Consider the following 25,603-nt stretch of genomic DNA (forward strand, 5'->3'; position numbering starts at 1 on the left):
GGAACAATAATAGGACTACAAAGGGCCGATATATGTAGATAGCATACTACTACTGGATGTGGCATAGGCCACTGGTCACCAATGCACAGAATGTGATATAATGGCAGGAGGTCACTGAAAGAGAGAGCAAAGAAACTTTACAGTAGGGCCATGAGACATGTAGTTATTTTTATATAGAAGGAGAACATTTTTGAAAATGGATATGCTCTAATGGCTACAAACAGTTTTTTCCTTTGTCCATGAAAATAAACCCAAGCATCGCAAAACTGGAAAAAAACACTTTTATTTACAGGTTTAATGCACCATTGTGAAGCATGTATTAAAATAGTTTAGCATACATCCAGGAATTCAGACTCCAGCCCCGTAGTTAATTTAGCTAATATATAGTCTAGAATTTTGTCCGCTCCCAGACCTTGTAAAGGTCGGGCAATTGTCACAGACTCATGCATTCTGCTATGCAGCTGGACAGCCATGTTCCTGAGGCCACGCTTGTGAATCTGGGTGGCAGACTCAATCTTGTTTGCAGGTGTGAAAAAAATGCATTGAGGTGGTCCAGGATTAGGACAGGATTCTACAGATCCCCACAGTAAGCAGGAGATGGTGCAGGATCACTAAAGAAATAAAGATCAATAAAAGTGTTTAAGGGCAATGAAGACATTATATTCACAACCACGTACAGTATGTCTACAGCAGGGGTCTCCAAACTTTTCCATACAGGGGGTCACATTGTATATTTTACAAATATTCACGGGCTAATAAAAAAAGTTTTATATATGAACAAATCTAATTTAAAGCAGTATTGAACCCAAAAATAAACATGCATTATATTACAGCTTTCTAATTTTAGAATGTGATGGGTGCATCAGTTTTCCTTTTTAGGCTTTCTTTCTTATATTTCACCTGGTGATCCTGTTTGTAATTTTTCAACAGAACAAACTGTCCTGCAAATGTAGCAGTTAGAGGGTTTGAGACAAAACATTTACCACTGACTGAAGTGCTTACAATGGCCAGCTTTTACTTATTTATGTAAACGTTTAGTCTAAAAGGAACAAAACTGTTGCTGTAACTGCTTACAAAGTGTGAGCTGGAGTTTGGCTTCAATTTGTTAGTGTATATAAATCTGCTAGTACATCTAACTCTCCCCAAGACTGACAATTCTTCAGTCCAAAGGTGCCCCCTGTTCTCCTTCATCCGGGGGGGGGGGGCACTCTAATACAGTAGCAGTGTTACTGGCCAGATCACCAGGTGAAAAAAGGGAAAAAAAGCCTAAGAAAAGAAAACGAATACAGTCACCACATCTACTGATTGTTAAGTTTCAACACATAACATTTTTGGTTTTAGTGTTAAATACCACTTTAAATGAATGAATATGTTTTACTTGGAGTTTTTTTCTTATGAGCAGCAAATGATTGAGGACAACAAATAATTTTGAGCCCATCAGAGCCCCCACATACATCAAGGCCCATTTAGATCAGTCCCCATCAAAGCCCCCCTTACTTCAAAGTTCTCCCTTACATCTGAGTTCCCCCTCACCTCAGGGTCCCCATCAGAGTTTACCTTACATTGGGGTCCCCATCCGAATCTTTCCTCTTACATCAGACTCCCCGTTAGAGTCCCCCATTACACCAGGGTTGCATCAAAAGGCACGCTTATGCCAGGGTCCCCATCAAAAGCCACGTTTTCAGACTCCCGCCTTACATCAGCGTCCCCGTCAGGGTCCCACCTTACATCAGAAGGCCGGACAAAATATTAACATGAGGCCAGATTTGCCCCATAAGTCATAGTTTGGAGACCCCTGGTCCACAGTTTTCTCATTAGACTGCATAAGCTACATAGAATTTATTTAACTTGAAACTCCAGTTTTGTTGAGAGGAAAATAATCCCCTCCAGTCTATTTATACACACACAATGTTTTTTTTTTAGCAAGCACTATTGCAGACCTTCACCTGCTTTTGTTCTGTAGATACTGAGACAGATAATGCCAGTGCTTTTCATACATCAGCCATAGGGGTTTATTTACTAAAGGCAAATTCACTTTGCACTACTAGTGCACTTGGAAGTGCAGTCACTGTAGATCTGAGGGGGATATGCAATGAAAATTAAAGACAGCATTTTAGCTTGCACATGATTGGATGGAAAAAAATCAGCAGGTTTTCAAAATGTTTTACAAATAAATATGTGAAAAGTGTGGTGTACATTTGTATTTAGCCCCCTCAATACTTTGTAGAACCACCTTTCACTTCAATTACAGCTGCAAGTCTTTTTGGGGATGTCTCTACCAGCTTTGCACATTTAGAGAGTGCCATTTTGCCCATTCTTCTTTGCAAAATAGCTCAAGCTCTGTCAGATTGGATGTAGAGCGTCCGTGAACAGCAATTTTCAATGTCTTGCCACAAATTCTCAATTGGATTTAGGTCTGGACTTTGACTGGACCATTCTAATACATGAATATGCTTTGATCTAAACCATTCCGTTGTAGCTCTGGCTGTATGTTTAGGGTCGTTGTCCTGCTGGAAGGTGATCCTATACCCCAGTCTCTAGCCTTTTGCAGACTAACAGTTTTTCTTCTAAGATTGCGCTGTATTTGGCTCAGTCTATCTTCCCATCAACACTGACCAGCTTCCCTATCCCTGCTATAGAAAAGCATCCCCACAACATGATGATGCCACCACCCTGTTTCACAGTGGGGATTGTGTTTTTAGGGTGATGTGCAGTGGTGGTTTTCCGCCACACATAGCATTTTGCTTTTAGGACAAAACTTTCAATTTTGGTCTCCTCTGACCAGAGCACCTTCTTCCACATGGCTTCTCGCAAACTGAAAACGGGACTTCTTATGGCTTTCTTTCAACAATGGCTTTCTTCTTGCCACTCTTCCATAAAGGCCAGATTTGTGTAGTCCATGACTAATAGTTGCCCTGCGGACAGATTCTCCCACCTAAGCTGTGGATCTCTGCAGCTCCTCCAGAGTTACTATGGACCTCTTGGCTGCTTCTCTGATTAATGCTTTCCTTACCCGGCCTGTCAGTTTAGGTGGACGGTTATGTCTTGATAAGTTTGCAGTTGTGGCATACTCTTTCCATTGGTGGATTAAACAGTGCTTCGTGAGATGTTCAAAGCTTGGGGTATTTTTTTATAACCTAACCCTGCTTTAAACTTCTCAACAACTTTATCCCAGACCCGTCTGGTGTGTTCCTTGGCCTTCATGATGCGGTTTGTTCATTAAAGTTCTCTAAAAAACAACTCTGAGGGTTTCACAGAACATCTGTATTTATACTGAGATTAAATTGCACACAGATGGTCTCTATTTACCAATTAGGTGACCTCTGAAGGTAATTGGTTCCAATAGATTTTAGTTAGGGATGTCAGAGTAAAGGGGGCTGAATACAAATGCACGCCACACTTTTCACATATTTATTTGTAAAAATGTTGAAAACCATTTATCATTTTCCTTCCACTTCACAATTATGTGCCACTTTGTGTTGGTCTATCACATAAAATCCCAATAAAATACGTTTATGTTTTCGGTTGTAACATGACAAAATGTGGAACATTTCAAGGGGTATGAATACTTTTTCAAGGCACTGTATAAACTGCAGATTAACATATTAAAGGAAATAGCATTAAGATCCATGAGCATTAAGATTGAAGTCATGTGAAAATAAAATCTATTGGCAATAACTTCCTTGTTCTTTAGAAATGTAAGTGAGCAGAGACATATAATTCATTTAGATCAGAGGTCTGCAAAGGGCCTTTATCTGTTGGTGTCAGCAAAATTCATGCTCCTGACACCAACAATGCGGCAATATTCCTTCCAAGGACATCAATGATGAGGCACGAATCCTCCCACTGACACCTATGATGGGGCACTATTCCTCTCATTGACACCTATGATGGGGCATATTCCTCCCACATGCCTGATGAAGGGGTCCTGTGTGACTCTGAAATGTTGCACGCTCCTTGTGTTGTGATCATACAATAAATAATCCATTTGGATGCTACTTTGTGTCGATACATGATGTGCTGGCAAATATCTACTTTATATTCCTCCCACTGACACCAAAGATGGGGAATTTATCCTCCCACTGACACCAACCATGGGGCACTATTCCTTACACTGGCACCAATGATGGGGCTCTATTCCTCCCACTCCACTGACAAAATTTGGAGACCCCTGATTTAGATAGTAAAACAGCTCACAGCCATACTAAGCAATCTATCCCCCACCCTTATGTAGCAGGAACCTGTACCTCCCAAGTCTGAGTTGGGAATGAGGGACACCTATTAGCAAAAGTATATAGGCATAGGACACACCCCCTTAAAGGAGAATTGTACAAAAAAAAAAAGATTGGTTGAACCCATAAGTACATTTTTACCACTACTATTCCTTTATACTGGCTTTTGAAACTTACAAATGCAGCAATTTAGAATTTGGATGAAAGGTTTAGTACTGGGAAACACTTTTTGATAGAAAAAAAGTGCATTTTATATATATTGTATAGATCAGACCAAAACGAGGGACACATGAGTAGGGAAGAGGGGTGGAGGGACCTTGTTCTGAATGAGGGACAGTCCCTCAAAATCAGGGGCAGTTGGGAACTATAGAGATACAGCTATCAGGAATTCCAGACAAGAGTCCCATTTTTCAGGATACTGCTCAGGCACAATTGACATTTCCAGGTGCTCCCTATAAGATCGCAAATCTTCACTTTTTTTAGTTCAGTTTCACTCGAATTGGACATCTGTTTGAAAATCTGTCTCATCTTGATGAAAATGTGTCTCATCTCCAGGGGTAATTCTGTTGCAGAGCTTTGCAAATATATCTCAGTTGGCTGCCCAGGACTGCAGGTACAGGGGTTGCAAATATACAGAATACACACATCACATACTTTGCAACCTGATTTGTATCTAATGTTGTCTATTTGCTTGATAACTGTCCCTCAGAGTTTGTATGGAATAAGAATGTCTACATTACCTGCAAGTCCGGTGTTAAGTAAGGACGCAGCACCTAGAGACAAGAAGACATCGTCCAATTTGTACCCGTTTTGTATAAAGTGTGTTTCTTTTTTTATTTCTTTAACATTAGCATGTCAACAATTTATGAATGAATACAGTATAACTATATATATATATATATATATATATATATATATATATATATATATATATATATATATATACACTATATAATGGTAATTAAAAATAAATATATATTTTATATATATATATATATATACACATACACTTCTTCTATGGTTGTTGCTGCTATATTTTTCATATATATCTAAACATTTAATAGCATTTTCTACCCTTTAGCACCCTATATAGTGCTGTACATTTTGAGATGGGAACGAGGGACACCTACTAGCAAACGTATGTAGGCATAGGACATGCCCCCTGCCACACCCTCTTAAAGGAGAATTAACCCCAAAAAAAAGATGAATTAAATCCACAAGGGCTTTTTTTTACCACTAGTATTCCTTTATATTGGCTTTTGCAGCAATTTAGAAACTGGGTGAAAGGTTTAGCACTGGGAAAAACTTTTTGAAAGATAAAAAGTGCATTTTATATACAACTATACAGATCAGACCAAAATGAGGGACAAATGAGGGGGAAAGAGGGACATTGCTCCAAATCAGGGACAGTCCTTTGAAATCAGGGACAATTGGGAGCAGGGACCATCTTAATAGCATCATGGGCCCCTGGGCAAAGTAATGCATTGGGGCCCCTACCAGCTTGCCCCAATTTATATACCTACTTTCAAGAAATAAAGTATAAATAGTTGATAGAATTAACCACTTGCCGACCGGGCCATAGCCAAAAGAAGGTTGCTCTTGCGTGCCCCCTGGGGCGCTCTCCCGCAAACATCCGTAACCGCTGGGTACAGTGTTGCATGACTGAGTAATTGTCATTCAAAATGTGAGAGCACCAAAAGCTGAAAATTGGTCTGGTTAGGAAGGGGGTTTAAGTGCCCAGTTGTCAAGTGCTTAAACATATATTCATTAGTACTTTCAATAAAATCTATTTTACAAAAGGAAAACATTCCATAAATCAAAGACTAGTTAACACAAAGAGCACAGTACGGGGGGGAATGCAGAAGGGCACAGTACGGGGGGGGGGGGTCAGGGGGCACAATACTGGGATCAGGAGGGCACAGTATAGGTTCTGGGACGCTTCTCCAGTCACGACCATATCGGGACAGTTTAGTAAACAGCATGACTGTCCCAGCAAATCCGGGACAGTTGGCAAGTATGATGTAATTGGAAACAAGTGTGATAGGGGGGCTCTACCACTATAGTGTAATCCCATTTATTAAAAATATTAGTAAAAACAAAAAAGCCAAGTGGCTGCTTGCATTTAAAAGTGCCTTCACCCGGCACTAAGGCTGTTCAGCTTGTCTGCAAGTTCTGTACTGTGCGCGGTGTGTGGCGTGCGTTCCACTGCCGGCTACCGACAACCAGAGGGACCGGAAGTATGAGATAGATTGCGTAACCAGGCACGCCTCATGGAAGCCTATATATATTTCCTGGTATCCAAACCGGGGGAGAGGAAAGGTTTCCCACATGGCTCTTCCATCTAATTGCAGCAAGCAATATCTTGCTAAGGCCACATCTGACCTTCTTTTAATTAATAAGGTCAACAACATCTGGTAAGCAGACATCCACATATAGAGCACTTTGGGTATACAACATAGTCTATGAAAGCGGTTCATCTTTACAGTGGAAGAAGCATTTATGTCACTTTTTCACTTTCTGTTGGACTTTCTGTTTGTGGTTTTTCAATTTTCAGCACATGTTATGAATATATGGTTGAAAAATATTATAATTTGAAACAGGCACCATTTGTACACGTGTACATTATAGAGGTGTACACAGGTTGTGTTTTTAATGTGGTTTAGTGGCACTGTCATATTTCATTCACTTATGGATATGCATATTCACTATCTATTTTTGTAAGTAGTAACTAGTGATATAGCGCCCCCCATCACACTGGTTTCCAATTTCACTAGAATTTTTTATATCTAGTTCGGGGGTCTGCAGCTTTATATATTATTCTATATCATTTTAGTTTAGAATTTTTTGGCACAAGGTATTAATTATTTTAAGTATGATGTAATGCAAGTTTATTGTGGGGCCCCTCACGTACCTGGGGACCCTGGGCAATGCCCAGGAGTGCCCTTGCATTAAGATGGCCCTAGTTGGGAGCTATGTAATTGGGGTGTCACCATTTTTTTCTATTTTTATTTTCAGACTAATATGTCTGCTCCCTTAGATACACAAAGATATAAATGCGAAAAAAAATTGAATTGTTTAGTGTTTATTTTAAATAGCACATGCAAGGATAAACTGCAGCAATCCAGCTAAAAACACAGATGAAGTTTATATTTGTCAACCATTTTACCTGCAAAACCATGTGAAATTCTGTTCAGCTAGTCTTGTGATTCAGATGCCCCCCCCCCCCCCGCCGCCAGACAGCTCACTACAGGCTATGTAGTCATAGAGGGAATACTTACTCCGCAGGACAAATTCAGCCACCAGGACCCCTCCTGTCTGCTCCTTCTGTTGCCGCCGCTTGTTGCAAGTCTGACAGTGATAAAAAGGAGATATTCACAGTTTATTATGTTCAAGCCTAGAAGCTTTCAGCAGTTTCTCAGCAGTATTTGTTGGGATGACTAAAGAAGGTAATAGCTTGTAGCCTTGTTTTTCATAAAGTATTTATTTTCTGGGTTAAATAGAAATTCACATTTAAAGAGGAAGTAAACTCTCCCACTCTGATGCTTCTTTTCATTTAGTCCATTATAATAAGTAATTATCAAAGTATAGCCACTGTAATCCAGCCCAAATCGCATATTAAACACTGTTTAAAGGAACTTTAAAAAACTTGTTTCCAGGGGTTAGGCAGCACCATCTTAAGTATTGTTTTCTGAGTCCACAGTGGAGTGTATTTCCGCCCTTACATTGAGCACTTCCTGTACTGTTAACCAAGCCTCCTTCTCAATCCAACGTTTCTATGGCAACCCTGCTTCCCTGTTCATAGTTGACTTGTTTTATTTCATAGTATTTATGTGTGCTGATTACCTAATGTTTGCCTGTATGAATCCTACCAGCTTCAGCTGATAAGACTGCAGTACTGCTGTCCCATTCCCTGGTTTACACTGTATGTCATGTCACATGGTGTGTAGAAGGAAGCTCTGAGTGATTAGCAGCCTGCTGGGATATCAGTGGTGTGTGGTAGGAAATCCTGATAACAGATAGATAAGACATAGAGAGTGTGCCGTAAATCAGGGGAGATCTGGGCATGCTCAGTGACGTTTTTCTAAAGAACAAAAAAGGATTACAACAATACTAAGCAAGTAAGGAGATATCTACAAGCAGTGTTCATTAGGGTTTTTTATGCTGATTTACATGGGACAAAGTTGTGGGGAGGGTTTACAACCACTTTAACACCAGTAATGACACACAGAAACATAAAGGGTGTATTTTAAAATATTTGCTGAGCTATTCAGCCTTTAAAACTGCATGTAAATTGGTTTTGTGTGAATGGAGGCAAAAACACACATTCTTTAGAGTATTTTCCTCCAGATCCAAAGTTCTTAAAGAGGCTCCCCCCAAAAAATGTAAAGTCAGCAGCTACAAATAGGACACTTACCTGTCCAGGGATCCAGCGATGTCCTCACCTGAGACGATTATTCAATCAACTTTGGGTGCAGGCACCAGCATCATACATAAGAAAACCAGCAGTGATGCTTTGTGGCTTCACAGCCGATTTCCTACTGTGCATGCGAAAGTTGCGCTGCACTGTGTGAATGGTTCCGTAGTCTTCTGGGACCTGTGATGTGGTACAGAAGGCTGTGAGGAAAGGAGGGAGGGCCAAACTTTCGGCTGAAATTACCACGGGGCATCTGACTTGAAGTAGGAGCGGGTACCTGTTAAAACTCCCCTCCCCTCCAAAAAGTGCCAAATGCAGGAGTAAGGGGTGGGAACAAGCCATACTTCCCCTTTTGAATTAAGTTCTGCTTTAAAGAGGAAGTAAACCCATTTATCTCCCTGCAAAGGTAAAGCATAATGGGCTACTATGCATTGCATAGTAGCCCATTATGTGTCACTTACCTGACACAAGAGCCAGCGATGTCACCACTGTCTCCTGTAGCACGGAGCGTCCACTTTCTTCCGGGTATTGCTGCTCTGGCCACTCACAGCGCCGGAGCAGCGATGATGTCACTCCCGCGCATGCGCACGGGAGCCACCACTAACAGCATATCATCTTTAGCAGCAACATACTCAGTGCACCTGCGCACCGCTGTCTGCGGTGCATGTGCCGTAGACAGGGGCGCCTGTCTTTCTTGGACCTACAGGTAAGCCTTAATCTAGGCTTACCTATAGGTCAGAGTGGTTTATAAGGGTTTACAACCACTATAAGTTATACAGAAACGAGTGATTCAAGAAAATACTGCACTATGACCACTAGATGGAGCTGAAGATCATAATACATTTTATTTGTTTCTTAAAGAGGGATTCCACCAAAAAAAAAATATTAAAAGCCAGCAGCTATAAATACTACAGCTGCTGACTTTTAATAAATGGACACTCACCTGTCCCGGGTTCCAGCGATGCCGGAAGCCGAGGCCGATCGATCGCTCGGCTCTCGGCTGCTGCAGTCACCATTCTAGGTGAGGGAATCAGGAAGCGAATCGGCTTCACTTCCCGGTTCCCTACTGCGCATGCGCGAGCCGCGCCGCGCAATAGGAAATCTCTGCGCTGTCACTGGGACCCGTGTGTCCCAGCAGACAGCGCGGCAGGGCAGGAAATGGCGTAGACTCCCACGGGAGTCTATGCCCGGAAGTGGGTGAAAATACCTGTCTTTGACAGGTATCTCCACCCCCCCTCCCCCCTGAAAGGTGTCAATTGTGACACCGGAGGGGGGGAGGGATCCGATCAGTGGAGGTTCCACTTTAGGGTGGAATCCCGCTTTAAGATCTTATTATTATTAAGATTTTTTTATCAATCGTACTTACTATCCTAGCTCCATCTAGTGGCCATAATAGCTAAATTTTTGAAGTCTCTCTATTCTGTATGGATGAGTCAATCTGTTCTGATATGTAGAACTACCACCTTTCACTGCAATTACAGCTGCAAGTCTTTTTGGGAATGTCTCTACCAGCTTTACACATCTAGAATGAAATTTTTGCCCATTCTTCTTTGCAAAATAGCTGAAGCTATGTCATATTGGATAGAGTCCGTCTGTGAACAGCAATTTTCAAGTCTTGCCACAGATTCTCAATTGAATTTAGTTCTGGACTTTGACTGGGCCATTCTAACACATGAATATGCTTTGATCTAAACCATTCCATTGTAGCTCTGGCTGCAGGTTTAGGGTCGTTGTCCAACTTGTCCTGCTGGAAGGTGAATCTTCACACCAGTCTCAAGTCTTTTGCAGACTATAACAGGTTTTCTTCTAAGATTGCCCTGTATTTGGCTCCATCCATTTTCCCATAAACTCTGACCAGCTTCCCTGTCCCTGTTGAAGAAAAGCATCCCCACAACATGATGCTGCCACCACCATGTTTCACTATGGGTATATTGTGTTCAGGTTGATGTGCAGTGTTAGTTTTCCACCACACATAGCGTTTTGATTTTAAGTAAAAAATAAAAAAAATCTGACCAGAGCATTTTCTTCCACATGTTTGCTGTGTCCTCCACATGGCTTCTCCCAAACTGCAAACGGGACTTCTTATGGTTTTCTTTAATGGCTTTCTTCTTGCCACACTTCCATAAAGGTCAGATTTGTGGAGTGCACGACTAATAGTTGTCCTGTGGACAGATTCTCCCACCTGAGCTGTGGATCTCTACAGCTCCTCCAGAGTTACCATGGGCCTCTTGGCTGCTTCTCTGATGAATGCTCTCCTTGCCTGGCCTGTCAGTTTAGGTGGACGGCCATGTCTTGGTAGGTTTTCAGTTGTGCCATACTCTTTCCATTTTCAGATGATGGATTGAACAGTGCTCCATGAGATGTTCAAAGCTTGGGATATTTTTTATAACCTAACTCTGCTTTAAACTTCCCCACAACATTATCCCTGACCTGTCTGGTGTGTTCTTTGGCCTGTTTGTTTACTAAGGCTCGCTCACAAACCTCCGAGGGCTTCACAGAACAGCTGTATTTATACTGAGATTAAATTACACACAGGTGCACTCTATTTACTAATTAGGGTACTTCTGAAGGCAATTGGTTCCACTGGATTTTAGTTAGTAGGGGTAGCAGAGTAAAGGCGAATGAATGCAATACGCCACACTTTTCAGATATTTATTTTTGAAAAATTTTGAAAACCATTTATCATTTTCCTTCCACTTCACAATTATGTGAATGCAATTTTATTTTTTAAATACACCCCTAAGTGTAATTTACAGAGAATAAAACTTACCACTGGGCAGGAAAACTTTTCGCTGTCACACAGGAAGGTCTCGCAGTGCAGCCAGACCTTGGATAGTTTGGGGACATTCTGGAAGCGGAATGCGTTAAACTGAAATGTGGCCCGGCTGTTCTTCCCGTTTTCATGCACAATAATGGAGTCATCTGAGGGGCACCTGGTACCAGAGAAAGTCATTAATAAAACAAGTGTATAACACACCCAGACAGGAAGAGCTGCACACTGTGATATAATGCATGAGTAGGAGAGACTGATTGGCTGTGTGGGCAATGCCATGAATGAGGCCCATTCTGTGGTTTACATTGAAGAGATTTACCCTTTACTAATGAGCTGCCACTGAATATGGAAGGCGTAGTCCAGAGACGGAGTGGCCCAGCAATAATTCAGGACCACCTTGAACCTGCAAAATACACAGAGAATAGGATACAGTATATATATATATATATATATATATATATATATATATATATATATATATATATTTTTTTTTTATAATTTGTTTAGATTTAGATACAAGAATTCAAGAACAAAAATTCATAATACATGGGGGGGGGGGGGGGAGGGGGCTTTACATGCAATTTACTGTACGAATGTCTCAAGCATTCACACAGCCGTCACAAATAATCCCTGTAATTTGCCTAATATGTTTATTTTCTATGATGGTCAACTCAAACTAGTGGCCATAAATTGGCATTTTCCTCAAATACCTCAATAAATGAAAATGCCACATTATAGCCACTAGATGGAGATGACTTTTATAGGAAATAAAACATATTGGGCAAATTACATGGACTATTCTTGAGAGCTGTTAGAAAGCTTGAGAATGGAAGCTTTAAATGGAACATAACATGTTTTTTTAATGTATTTACATTATAAATTTTAAAGCTTAACTCAGAGCAGTATTAAAATCATGACATATGTTCCTCCTCACCTGATAATGTGTCTATTTTTATGGGGCGATAAGAAAAAAATTAATATTACTTATCCTAATCCACAGCTCTAATGTCTTCCTTGTAGCCAATTCTAGCTGTGACAATTACCCCCCAATCTGTTCTATTTGTTGGTCCCTGACTGGTCTTGTAAGCATCCCTCTTGCTGATATAATCATGTACAATGCAAGACCAGTGGCAAAGGCCCATCCTGGTGACGTGGACAAAGGTCCTGCATTTCGCATAATGATGTAGGAGTACTTGCCCATATTCTGGCACTGGAAAAAAGATGACCAGGCCAAGTATTACTGTATATCATCCTCGAAATGAACAACAGATCCGACATCATATTTGATGATTTTATTACTGCCCAAAGATCAGCTTTAAGACTGAGCACGTGCACTCAACTTCCTTGGTCTACCATGGTGAGGCCTGTTCTGAGTGGAACCTGTCCTGTTAAACCACTGTATGGTCTTGGCCACGTGCTGCAGCTCAATTTCAGGGTCTTGGCAATCTTCTTATAGCCTAGGCCATCTTTAGGTAGAGCAACAATTCTTTTTTTTGAGATTCTCAATGAGTTCTTTGCCATGAGGTGCCATGTTGAACTTCCAGTGACCGGTATGCGAGAGTGAGAGTGATAACACCAAATTTAACACCCCTGCTCCCCATTCACACCTGAGTTCTTTTAACACTAACGAGTCACATTAAACCGGAGAGGGAAAATAGCTACAGTAATTTGGCCCAATTTGGACATTTTCACTTATGGGTGTACTCACTTTTGTTGTCAGTGGTTTAGACATTAATGGCTGTGTGTTGAGTTATTTTGAGGGGACAGCAAATTTACACTGTTATACAAGCTGTACACTCACTACTACATTGTAGCAAAGTGTCATTTCTCCAGTGTTGTCACATGAAAAGATATATGAAAATATTTACAAAAATGTGAGGGGTGTACTCACTTTTGTGAGATACTGTAATTAAAGTTAATCACACAGCTGAATTATCAGTAAAGTGACAACAGTTTCAGTCAAGCTTATGTTTTTTACATAGTATACATTTCCTATTCCCAAAAAGGCAACAGTGGTTTGCTGTACCTGCTGCTGATTCCTTTGGCTTCGACTCCAGCGTAGACATCGGCACCAATGTCTGATGTGTCCACAATAAATGGAGCTTCTTTTTGGGTGGAAAACTTGGCATTCTTTCCAGGAAAATAAAAGCAACCAAACACATGCAATAAAGTTTAACATTATACCAAAACAATAATGTATCGTAAATGTACAAGTCCTTTGTATAGGCTTCTGAAATGATATCAGTTTGGTTTGGATATTTAACACAGGGCAACAACATACCAACTGAGGGATACTGATAATAAGATCATATTTATATTATACTTGATAAGGGTCCGGCCCCTGGTAAGAGATTATTCTTATGCCTTATGAACGATTGCTTCTCAGCTAAAAAGATGATGGGTGTCAGTGGTTACTTATCTGAGAGGGAAAAGCTGCTTGTTGCTCAAGGAAACCCTAAGCCCTTGTACACACAGTCGGACATTTCGATGGACAATGTCCGATAGGACCGCGTTTTTTCCGATAATCCGACAGTATGTGGGCTCCATCGGACTGTTTCCGTTGGAGTATCCGACGGACCAAGCTTTACAGCTGGGCTATAAAATTTTCCGACAACATGATCCGATCGGACTTTGTCCGATCATGTGTAGAGAATTCCGATCATACAAAGTGCCACGCATGCTCAGATCAAATTCCTAGACCAAAGCTATTGGCTACTAGCCTGAACGTAGTCCCGTCCTAACGAAATAACGTCATCACGTTAAGTACGATCGGATTTTCTGACAACTTTGTCCGACTGTGTGTATGCAACAGTTTCGGACAAAATCCAACGGATTTGGTTGTCAGAATGTCCGACTGTGTGTACAAGGGCTAAGGTTCCATGGACCCTAGTTGAGAAATACTGGTTCCTAGCATTAAAGGATTAGACTTTTTATTAGGCTGTTGCTGTGTTCTCTTTGGGCAAATTTGTTTCCTGTCTCAAAGTCATTGTAGGAGTGAAAATCTATATTAAGGGAGGAGAAACCCCAGTTTTAACTATATCAGTTTTCCACATTCCCTCAACTGTTGGATCCCTCCTTTTTCTCCCAGCGTCAATGCTGTATAATGTCAATCACTATATCTAATATCAAGACACGGTGAAGCTTGGAATTAGACAACACTTAATACCCAACAAAGATTCTTGCCAATCCCCACTTCAACTGAAACTATATGTAGCGCCGCGCTCCTGAAGAGCACGCGCTATGTTTTTCAAAGTTAAAACTTTACCCAATCTACAGTTTGGTTTGGGTCTATTTGTCTAAATTTTACTTCTGTGTCTGTCTGACTGGACTGTGAGATGTTCAGCCTGGCCACAGGGGGCACTGTCTCTGGTGGCAGGCATGGAACTATGGTCTGGTCAGGTGCTTAAGTTACTCTTTCTCAGAGTCAGGTCAGTGGGAGTGGCCCTCTCGCTGTACCCTCTGGGAGAGGGTATTTAAGATACGGACATCACGTGGTTCGGGGGGTTCCGGTCCAGTATGATGTGCTGATTACTTGGTCCTGGTCCTCCTGACCATCCCTCAGGAAGGCTATGGCCTGGTGTGCAGTTCCAACCGACTTTGATGCCTCGGGGCTGGCTAGCCAAAGGCATGGAAACTAGAGGAGGATTCTGAGGTGGATGGGGGCCGTCTCCGGTCCGGGAGAGACCCATTGAACTTCGAGCATTCCAGGGAAGGACTCTTTAGAAGAACACCACGTGTGAGTTTGGTTTTCTTAACAAGAGCCTGGAAGGGCTGAAGTAACCGAGAGAATCCAGTCTTGTGGATATTGCCAAGTAGGCTAAAAGATCCAGGTATCCTGCAAGTGTTCTACAGCTTAGTTTCCTAGTGTTCTGCAACAACGTCGGTGACAAAGACTTTGTTCCTGAATAAGCACCTTGTTGACTGCTAAGCCTTGTGAGAGAGGGACTGTCCAACCTGAGTGTTCATCCAGCTGCGAATGGCTTTTCTCTGGATGCAGTCAAAGTAAGCAAGTTCCTTAACGTTTATAGACTTTGACATTGAAAGTACCTGAATTCCTTTCCAACCCTCTGATCCCAAGTTAAAGACTATTCAATGGTTGAAGTTTGCAAATAAAATCCATTCAATTGGATCTATTGTCAGTCTCAAGTTACTGGGTCATCTACCACGGGACATCCCCTAGACGTGCAACAAGGAGAAGCGGAAGGTAATGGTAAGCCCAAAAATAACCAGCAGCTCCTTCGGGAGATAGTGCTACATATACAAAAAAAAAAAAAACATTTTGGCTGCAATTTTAATTGTGCTAGTATAGCCAGTGGACTAATTACTATAAGCCAAAGAAGGCCTTAATGGAGCACTTTGCACTCTCAAACATCAAGAATTTTGGTTTAGGCTGCCGTTAAAGTACTGGTTTCCTTAATGATCTTTAATGCATATTGGTTGAGCTAGTTTGGATAATACTATCTAGTGCCTTTTAATATTTTGTATTTGTCTGTAAAATAAGACATTTTCTCAGGGCCGTCTTTAATGTTGATTGGGCCCTGGGCAAACATTTTCTTAGGGCCCCCCCCCCCCACAACCGCTCTTAGACATATACCAAATAGCGGTAAAACACAAAATATGTTTACTGCAGCAGATCAGGCAGCAATTGCAATTGGTTGCCAGAGGATAAACCATATTATTACTGATCACTGACTGGTTGTTAGAGGTTGCAACACATCATTTCTGCTTCCTCATTCATTGCTAGATGTTACTGCACATCATTACTGCTCACAGAGAGACATACTACAGGAGATGACCAGAGACTGAAAATCTAATACAGGAGATGACCAGAGACTGCAAATCTAATACAGGAGATGACCAGAGACTGCGGATCTCATACAGGTGATGACCAGAGACTGTAAATCTAATACAGGAGATGACCAGAGACTGCGGATCTAGCACAGGAGTTGACCAGAGACTGCGGATCTAGCACAGGAGATGACCAGAGACTGCAAATCTAATACAGGAGATGACCAGAGACTGCAAATCTAATACAGGAGATGACCAGAGACTGCGGATCTAATACAGGAGATGACCAGAGACTGCAAATTTAATACAGGAGTTGACCAGAGACTGCGGATCTAGCACAGGAGATGACCAGAGACTGCAAATCTAATACAGGAGATGACCAGAGACTGCGGACCTAATACAGGAGATGACCAGAGACTGCGGATCTAATACAGGAGATGACCAGAGACTGCAAATCTAGTACAGGAGATGACCAGAGACTGCAAATCTAGTACAGGAGATAACCAGAGACTGCAGATCTAATACAGGAGATGACCAGAGACTGCAAACCTAGTACAGGAGATGACCAGAGACTGCGGATCTAATAAAGGAGATGACCAGAGACTGCGGGATCTAATACAGGAGATAACCAGAGACTGCGGATCTAATACAGGAGATAACCAGAGACTGCTGATCTAATACAGGAGATGACCAGAGACTGCGGATCTAATACAGGAGATGACCAGAGACTGCAAATCTAATACAGGAGATGACCAGAGACTGCGGATCTAATACAGGTGATGACCAGAGACTGTAAATCGAAAACAGGAGATGACCAGAGACTGCAAATCTAATACAGGAGATGACCAGAGACTGCAAATCTAATACAGGAGATGACCAGAGACTGCAAATCTAGTACAGGAGATGACCCGAGACTGCAAATCTAGTACAGGAGATAACCAGAGACTGCGGATCTAATACAAGAGATGACCAGAAACTGCAAATCTAGTACAGGAGATGACCAGAAACTGCGGATCTAATACAGGAGATAACTAGAGACTGCAGATCTAATACGGGAGATAACCAGAGACTGCAGATCTAATACAGGAGATAACCAGAGACTGTGGATCTAATACAGGAGATGACCAGAGACTGCAAATCTAATACAGGAGATGACCAGAGACTGCGGATCTAATACAGGTGATGACCAGAGACTGTAAATCTAATACAGGAGATGACCAGAGACTGCAAATCTAATACAGGAGTTGACCAGAGACTGCGGATCTAGCACAGGAGATGACCAGAGACTGCAAATCTAATACAGGGGATGACCAGAGACTGCAAATCTAATACAGGGGATGACCAGAGACTGCAAATCTAATACAGGAGATGACCAGAGACTGCAAATCTAATACAGGAGATGACCAGAGACTGCGTATCTAATACAGGTGATAACCAGAGACTGTAAATCGAAAACAGGAGATGACCAGAGACTGCAAATCTAATACAGGAGTTGACCAGAGACTGCGGATCTAGCACAGGAGATGACCAGAGACTGCAAATTGAATACAGGAGATGACCAGAGACTGCAAATCGAATACAGGAGATGACCAGAGACTGCAAATCTAATACAGGAGATGACCAGAGACTGCAAATCTAGTACAGGAGATGACCAGAGACTGCAAATCTAATACAGGAGATGACCAGAGACTGCAAATCTAGTACAGGAGATGACCAGAGACTGCGGATCTAATAAAGGAGATGACCAGAAACTGCGGATCTAATACAGGAGATAACTAGAGACTGCGGATCTAATACAGCAGATAACCAGAGACTGCGGATCTAATACAGGAGATAACCAGAGACTGTGGATCTAATACAGGAGATGACCAGAGTCTGCAAATCTCATACAGGAGATGACCAGAGACTGCGGATCTAATACAGGTGATGACCAGAGACTGTAAATCTAATACAGGAGATGACCAGTGACTGCAAATCTAATACAGGAGTTAACCAGAGACTGCGGATCTAGCACAGGAGATGACCAGAGACTGCAAATCTAATACAGGGGATGACCAGAGACTGCGGATCTAGCACAGGAGATGACCAGAGACTGCAAATCGAATACAGGAGATGACCAGAGACTGCAAATCTAATACAGGAGATGACCAGAGACTGCAAATCTAATACAGGAGATGACCAGAGACTGCAAATCTAGTACAGGAGATGACCAGAGACTGCAAATCTAGTACAGGAGATAACCAGAGACTGCGGATCTAATACAGGAGATGACCAGAGACTGCGGATCTAATACAGGAGATGACCAGAGACTGCAAATCTAGTACAGGAGATGACCAGAGACTGCGGATCTGATAAAGGAGATGACCAGAGACTGCGGATCTAATACAGGAGATGACCAGAGACTGCGGATCTAATACCGGAGATGACCAGAGACTGCGGATCTAATACCGGAGATGACCAGAGACTGCAGATCTAATACAGGAGATGACCAGAGACTGCGGATCTAATACAGGAGATGACCAGAGACTGCGGATCTAATACAGGAGATGACCAGAGACTGCGGATCTAATACAGGAGATGACCAGAGACTGCGGATCTAATACAGGAGATGACCAGAGACTGCAAATCTAATACAGGAGATGACCAGAGACTGCGGATCTAATACAGGAGATGACCAGAGACTGCGGATCTAATACAGGAGATGACCAGAGACTGCGGATCTAATACAGGAGATGACCAGAGACTGCGGATCTAATACAGGAGATGACCAGAGACTGCGGATTTAATACAGGAGATGACCAGAGACTGCGGATCTAATACAGGAGATGACCAGAGACTGCGGATCTAATACAGGAGATGACCAGAGACTGTGGATCTAATACAGGAGACGACCAGAGACTGCGGATCTAATACAGGAGATGACCAGAGACTGCGGATCTAATACAGGAGATGGCCAGAGACTGCGGATCTAATACAGGAGATGACCAGAGACTGCGGATCTAATACAGGAGATGACCAGAGACTGCGGATTTAATACAGGAGATGACCAAAGACTGCGGATTTAATACAGGAGATGACCAGAGACTGCGGATCTAATACAGGAGATGACCAGAGACTGCGGATCTAATAAAGGAGATGACCAGAGACTGCGGATCTAATACAGGAGATGACCAGAGACTGCGAATCTAATACAGAAGATGACCAAGAGTAAAGGAGGGGATCAACTAATTAACCATTTTAAAATTTTACCTATCAGCAGTGTACAACTATATTGTTCATTAACAGGTCAGGGCTAGGATAACATTCAACAAGCAGCCTATGGGGAGAAAGACCTACCTAGCCAGCCAGACTCACCACCCGCTCTCATTGATTGATGGATGGTGCTCTCAGAGGTCCAGGTTCAGGGCCTTCAGGGGTCCAGGTGTGGGGCCCTCAGACATTCAGGGCCTTGAGGGTCCAGGTTCGGGGCCCTCAGACATCAAGGTTTGGGGCCCTCAGGAGTCCGGAGGCAGGGCTCGCAAAGGTCTGGGGGCGGGACTCGCAGAGGTTCGGAGGCGGGTTCGCAAAGGTCTGGGGGCGGGACTCGGAGAGGTTCGGAGACGGGGCTCTCAGCACTCTTACTCCGATCTCAGCCCTGAGCATAGAGGTTGCATGGGGCGGGGTCAGAGCTTCCGTGGAGCTCCCAGCCCCGCCCCCGCCCTGCTGGCCAGGCAATACAGCAAAGTTTTTCTGTGCTCGGCTCCGGCGGGGTTACCAAAGGACCGGGGACCCTAATTTGCACGCAGAGTGGGCTCAAGGGGCAGCTACTTTGGCGGGCCCCCCAGCCATGACAGGGCTCGGGGCAGCTGCCCCTTTTGCCCTGCGTTAAAGACGGCCCTGCATTTTCTACTAGTTGTTGGACTCCAACTAAACATTATCCTTACAGTCACGTTAACTTGTGCCATGTTTAAACGGCCATGCCATGATTAGACCTATTGTGCAATAGAAAGCCTATCCCATCTACCTATGGCTGACAGAGGGGCTACAGGAAAAGATAAAAGTATCTGAGCTCATGGAATTTGCCTGTGGCTTTTGTGTGGTGAAGCATTACAAAAGATTTGGGGTAGTTTCCTCCATTTTGAAGCATATGAACTGAAGCAATGAGGAATAGCTATTTTGACACCTGCAGAAAAAGTTGCTGCCCAAGGGTGGCCTACATATAAATCTTTGCCTGACCCTCTTTTTAAACATAGCAATATACCCAAAAGTCACTCAAAGTGATCCTTCTGATTGGCCAAAGAGCCAACTGGAAGGACCTTGCTCGATTTGCCCTCAAGGCCAAAATGAAGATCAGAAGGAGAGGAAATTTTGAAAAGACTCACAGCGTAGAAATTGAGAGACAGTTGGGTTTCAAAGGATCCTGAGCTCCCGTTTTTCACATGAACTGTGGCTACTCTAGAAGTAGGAAAAAAATATGTAAGACTAAAACATACATGAGTGAGATGCGTCTGGCTAGTTCTGACTCGAAATGAGTTGTGCTCTAGGGGGAAGACTTACCTTTGGTCAAAAGCTGCATGGCTGACCAAATAGTTGGACTGGTAGGTGCAGGTGAAGGAGTAGTTCACAGGCTGGTTTTTCACAATCAGGGTGCTGTCGTTGGACACTATTGAGTTGTAGAAATGGTAGATCGGGTTCTTGAACTGGGAAGCAAGTTCAAAGTGATACATTGTAACTCTTTTTCGAATTAAAGCCAAAATTAGCTGAATATTTTAAGACTTTACCTACTGTTGCCATTTTCTACACAGAAAATTAGTGTACAATGTTGAGTCTCAATATATAAGTAGTTATGGAAATGTCATGAATGATCATTGATGGTAGGTAGGTTCCATTTGTATTAGATTTGTGATTTTAGAGAGTACTGATCCTATGTAGCAGACAAATCTTACGCTTATCCAATCCCCTGCCAAAGTTGCATTTTGAGTAGAAATCACATTCATTACAAATGAAAAAAACAAATTGGGGGATTTTGCTTTGTCCTAATTTTGGGTCAATTCTGGACTTTTTGCACAATTTTTGCCATTTCAGCAAAATGCATTGCAGTCAGTGAGAAATCAAAGTGGTTCTCATGATTTTTTTTTTACGTCCAAAAGCCCCTTACCATGAGAATGTTAATTAAAGCTGATTTCCACCCAAAAATGAAACTTCTGCCTCCTCCCTTACTGCAATCGTCTGGGACACATGACAGGTCCCAGAAGATTGCCTGGCCATTTATAGCATGCAGCAAGGCTCACTCATGTGTAGTGCGTGCCCGGCTGTGAAGCCACAGCTGGGCGCCCACATTAAGAATGCCGGCGCCATGGAGAGGAGCGGGACTTCATACACCCACATTGCTGGACCATGGGACAGGTGAGTGTTTGATTATTAAATGTCAGCAGCTACAATTTTTGTAGCTGCTGACTTTAAATTAATTTTTTTCAGTGGAACTCCGCTTCAACCTTACAGCAAAGAACTAGGAATGTGCAACTGTGGGTGTTCCTAGTTCTCAGTTAAGTCAAGTTAACTGAGGCATTCCAACGCTGCAAAACTTGTTTTGGCAATCTAAGTTTTGTCCCAGGAAGGTTAATAAGCTTTAAATGTTTCAGGGGTAAAAGCCAGGGAAAGGGCAAGGAGTGGGCACTGCCCTGGGCGCTCTGTTATCATGTGAGGTGATGGGGCACCACAAAGAGTTTGGGGGGTGATGATTTGTGTTGGGAGGAGGGACTTGGGGGACAGCAGGGGTTAAGAATAGTTCAAGGAGGGGATATTTGGGGAGGTGTGCTAGGATTGGTGAATCTGGGGTATTTTTGTTGGGAGGACAGAACAGGATTTGTGCTAGGAGGGGATTTGGGTGGGTTTGTGCTAGAAAAGGTGAGGTGGTAGAGGGGGGAATGAATTTGTGCTGGGAGGGAATTTGTTTTTGGGGGGGGGGGAGTTGTGCTATTACTGATGATGGGGGAGGGGTATTTGTGGTAGGAGGGGAACTTGGTGGGGGAAGGATTTGTGCTAGGAAGGGAAATTGGGGAGGGGGATTTGTGCAGGGGGGCTTTGGAGTGTGTGGGGGGGGGGGAGGACACTTGAGGGTAGATGATTTGTGCTAGGAGGGAGAAATGTTTTTGAGGGGAGGGTATTTGTGCTAGGATGGGGAATTGGGGTTGGGGAGTTTGTGCTGGGAGGGGGGATTTAGAGTGGGAAGGGAGAGGATTTGTGCTTGAAGAGGACATTTGAGGGGTAAAGGATTTGTGCTAGGAGGGGGAATTTTTCTTTTTTTGAGGGTGGGCATTGTGCTGTGGCATATGGGGAGAGAGGATTTGAGCTGGGGGGGGGTAAGATTTGTGCTGGAAATGAGGGAATTTCAGTAGGGGGTGGATTTGTACTGGGAGGAGGGGGAATATATGCTTAAGGGCTAAGAATGCAGTGGGGGTGTGGGATTTTTGCTGACATATAATACTCAAACATCTTGGGAGAGGCGCGCAATTTGGCATGCTCGCCCTGGGCTCTAGATGATCTTGTCCCGGCACTGGTGAAAGCATATATACAGTGCCTTGCGAAAGTATTCAGCCCCCTTGAACTTTTCAACCTTTTGCCACATTTCAGGCTTCAAACATAAAGATATAAAATTTTAATTTTTTGTGAAGAATCACCAACAAGTGGGACACAATTGTGAAGTGGAACGAAATCTATTGGATATTTTAAACTTTTTTAGCAAATAAAAAACTGAAAAGTGGTGCGTGCAAAATTATTCGGCCCCTTTACTTTCAGTGCAGCAAACTCACTCCAGAAGTTCAGCGAGGATCTCTGAATGATCCAATGTTGTCCTAAATGACTGATGGTGATAAATAGAATCCACCTGTGTGTAATCAAGTCTCTGTATAAATGCACCTGCTCTGTGATAGTCTCAGGGTTGTGTTGAAAGCGCAGAGAGCATCATGAACACCAAGGAACACACCAGGCAGGTCCGTAATACTGTTGTGGAGAAGTTTAAAGCCGGATTTGGATACAAAATGATTTCTCAAGCTTTAAACATCCCAAGGAGCACTGTGCAAGCGATCATTTTGAAATGGAAGGAGTATCAGACCACTGCAAATCTACCAAGACCTGGCCGTCCCTCTAAACTTTCAGCTCAGACAAGGAGAAGACTGATCAGAGATGCAGCCAAGAGGCCCATGATCACTCTGGATGAACTGCAGAGAACTACAGCTGAAGTGGGAGAGTCTGTCCATAGGACAACAATCAGTCGTACACTGCACAAATCTGCCCTTTATGGAAGAGTGGCAAGAAGAAAGCTATTTCTGAAAGATATCCATAAAAAGTCTTGTCTAAAGTTTGCCACAAGCCACCTGGGGGACACACCAAACATGTGGAAGAAGGTGCTCTGGTCAGATGAAACCAAAATCCAACTTTTTGCCCACAATGCAAAACTATATGTTTGGCGTAAAAGCAACACAGCTCATCACCCTCAACACACCATCCCCACTGTCAAACATGGTGGTGGCAGCATCATGGTTTGGGCCTGCTTTTCTTCAGCAGGGACAGGGAAGATGGTTAAAATTGAGGGGAAGATGGATGCAGCCAAATACAGGACCATTCTGGATGAAAACCTGTTGAAGTCTGCAAAAAACCTGAAACTGGGACGGAGATTTATCTTCCAACAAGACAATGATCCCAAACATACAGCAAAATCTACAAAGGAATGGTTCACAAATAAACGTATCCAGGTGTTAGAATGGCCAAGTCAAAGTCCAGACCTGAATCCAATCGAGAATCTGTGGAAAGAGCTGAAAACTGCTGTTCACAAACGCTCTCCATCAGGGGCGGACTGACCATTCGGGCATTCGGACGCCGTCCGAGGGCCCGTGGCCAGTAGGGGGCTCGTGAGAAGCTCCTATGCTGCTGGCAGTGCTGCGGTGGACCGTGGAGCCGTTCTGCCGCTGCGGGGGGGAAGGGGGGCGGCAAAGACACAGCATCTCCCCTGCACCTCTAGCTTTCAGTCCAGTAGGGGCCCGGGAGATGGGAGGCGGCGATCGAATATGTTGTTGCAGCGGCATCTCCCTCGGGCTTGTATTTCTCCATTACAGTGTATAGAGTGGAGAGGGGAGGGGCCTCTGACCCGGGCAGCTATAAGTTTCACTCTTCAGTGAGTTGCTCGGCTTGTATACTGTTGCCGACTGCTGCCCGGGTCAGAGGCTCCTCCCCTCTCCACTCTATACATTGTGAAGGAGAAATGCAAACCCCAGGGAGATCCCGCGGTCCACAGGCACCATAGAGCTGCCGATCGCCCCTCCCACCTCCCCAAGCTGGGGATTGGATGTGCACAGCCAGGTACAGGGGAACCTGGGGGGGGGGTTTAAGTCTGGGGACCCTGACATATGGAGGGGGCTCTCTGGGGACCCTGATGTATGGGGGGCTCTCTGAGGACCCTGATGGAGGGGGGCTCTCTGGGTACCCTGATGGAGGGGGCTCTCTGGGGACCCTGACATATGGAGGGGGGCTCTCTGCGGACCCTGAAATATGGAGGGGGCTCTCTGAGGACCCTGACATATGGAGGGGGGCTCTCTGAGGACCCTGACATATGGAGGGTGCTCTCTGGGGACCCTGAAATATGGAGGGGGCTCTCTGGGGACCCTGATGTATGGGGGGCTCTCTGGGGACCCTGATGGAGGGGGTCTCTCTGGGGACCCTGCAGTATGGAGGGGGCTCTCTGGGGACCCTGATAGAGGGGGGCTCTCTGGGGACCCTGATGGAGGGGGGCAGTCTGGGGACCCTGATGGAGGGGGGCTCTCTGGGGACCCTGATGGAGGGGGGCTCTCTGGGGACCCTGACATATGGAGGGGGGCTCTCTGAGGACCCTGACATATGGAGGGGGGCTCTCTGAGGACCCTGACATATGGAGGGTGCTCTCTGGGGACCCTGAAATATGGAGGGGGCTCTCTGAGGACCCTGATGTATGGGGGGCTCTCTGGGGACCCTGATGGAGGGGGTCTCTCTGGGGACCCTGATGGAGGGGGTCTCTCTGGGGACCCTGCAGTATGGAGGGGGCTCTCTGGGGACCCTGATGGAGGGGGGCTCTCTGGGGACCCTGATGGAGGGGGGCAGTCTGGGGACCCTGATGGAGGGGGGCAGTCTGGGGACCCTGATGGAGGGGGGCTCTTTGGGGACCCTGATGGAGAGGGGCTGTCTGGGGACCCTGATGGAGGGGGGCTCTCTGGGGACCCTGATGGAGGGGGGCTCTCTGGGGACCCTGACATATGGAGGGGGGCTCTCTGCGGACCCTGACATATGGAGGGTGCTCTCTGGGGACCCTGAAATATGGAGGGGGCTCTCTGAGGACCCTGATGTAACTCTCTGAGGACCCTGATGTATGGGGGGCTCTCTGGGGAC

The 25,603-nt window shown here is 44.1% G+C and overlaps 1 protein-coding gene across 2 annotated transcripts in view; it reads right to left on the bottom strand.

Annotated features, from left to right (window-relative positions):
• Positions 1–267: 267 nt before the first annotated feature.
• Positions 268–25,603, bottom strand: part of TECTB (tectorin beta) — a 41,062-nt gene continuing 15,726 nt past the window's right edge. The window contains exons 4-11 of one of the 2 annotated variants that reach the window (XM_077455046.1): positions 20,744–20,886; positions 20,569–20,641; positions 13,446–13,549; positions 11,739–11,822; positions 11,417–11,579; positions 7,511–7,580; positions 4,973–5,005; positions 268–611 (exon numbers count right to left, since the gene is read on the bottom strand). In XM_077455046.1, coding sequence (XP_077311172.1) covers positions 559–611; positions 4,973–5,005; positions 7,511–7,580; positions 11,417–11,579; positions 11,739–11,822; positions 13,446–13,549; positions 20,569–20,641; positions 20,744–20,886 — 723 coding nt within the window. In that variant the 3' untranslated portion in view covers positions 268–558. Of the gene's footprint in view, positions 612–4,972; positions 5,006–7,510; positions 7,581–11,416; positions 11,580–11,738; positions 11,823–13,445; positions 13,550–20,568; positions 20,669–20,743; positions 20,887–25,603 lie in introns of both variants that reach the window. The other variant, XM_077455045.1, reaches the window with a different exon arrangement.

Source organism: Lithobates pipiens, unplaced genomic scaffold (assembly GCF_037356315.1).
Source record: "Lithobates pipiens isolate NorthernLeopardFrog02 unplaced genomic scaffold, aLitPip1_a1.2 Scaffold_25, whole genome shotgun sequence".
Taxonomy (NCBI): Eukaryota; Metazoa; Chordata; class Amphibia; order Anura; family Ranidae; genus Lithobates; species Lithobates pipiens.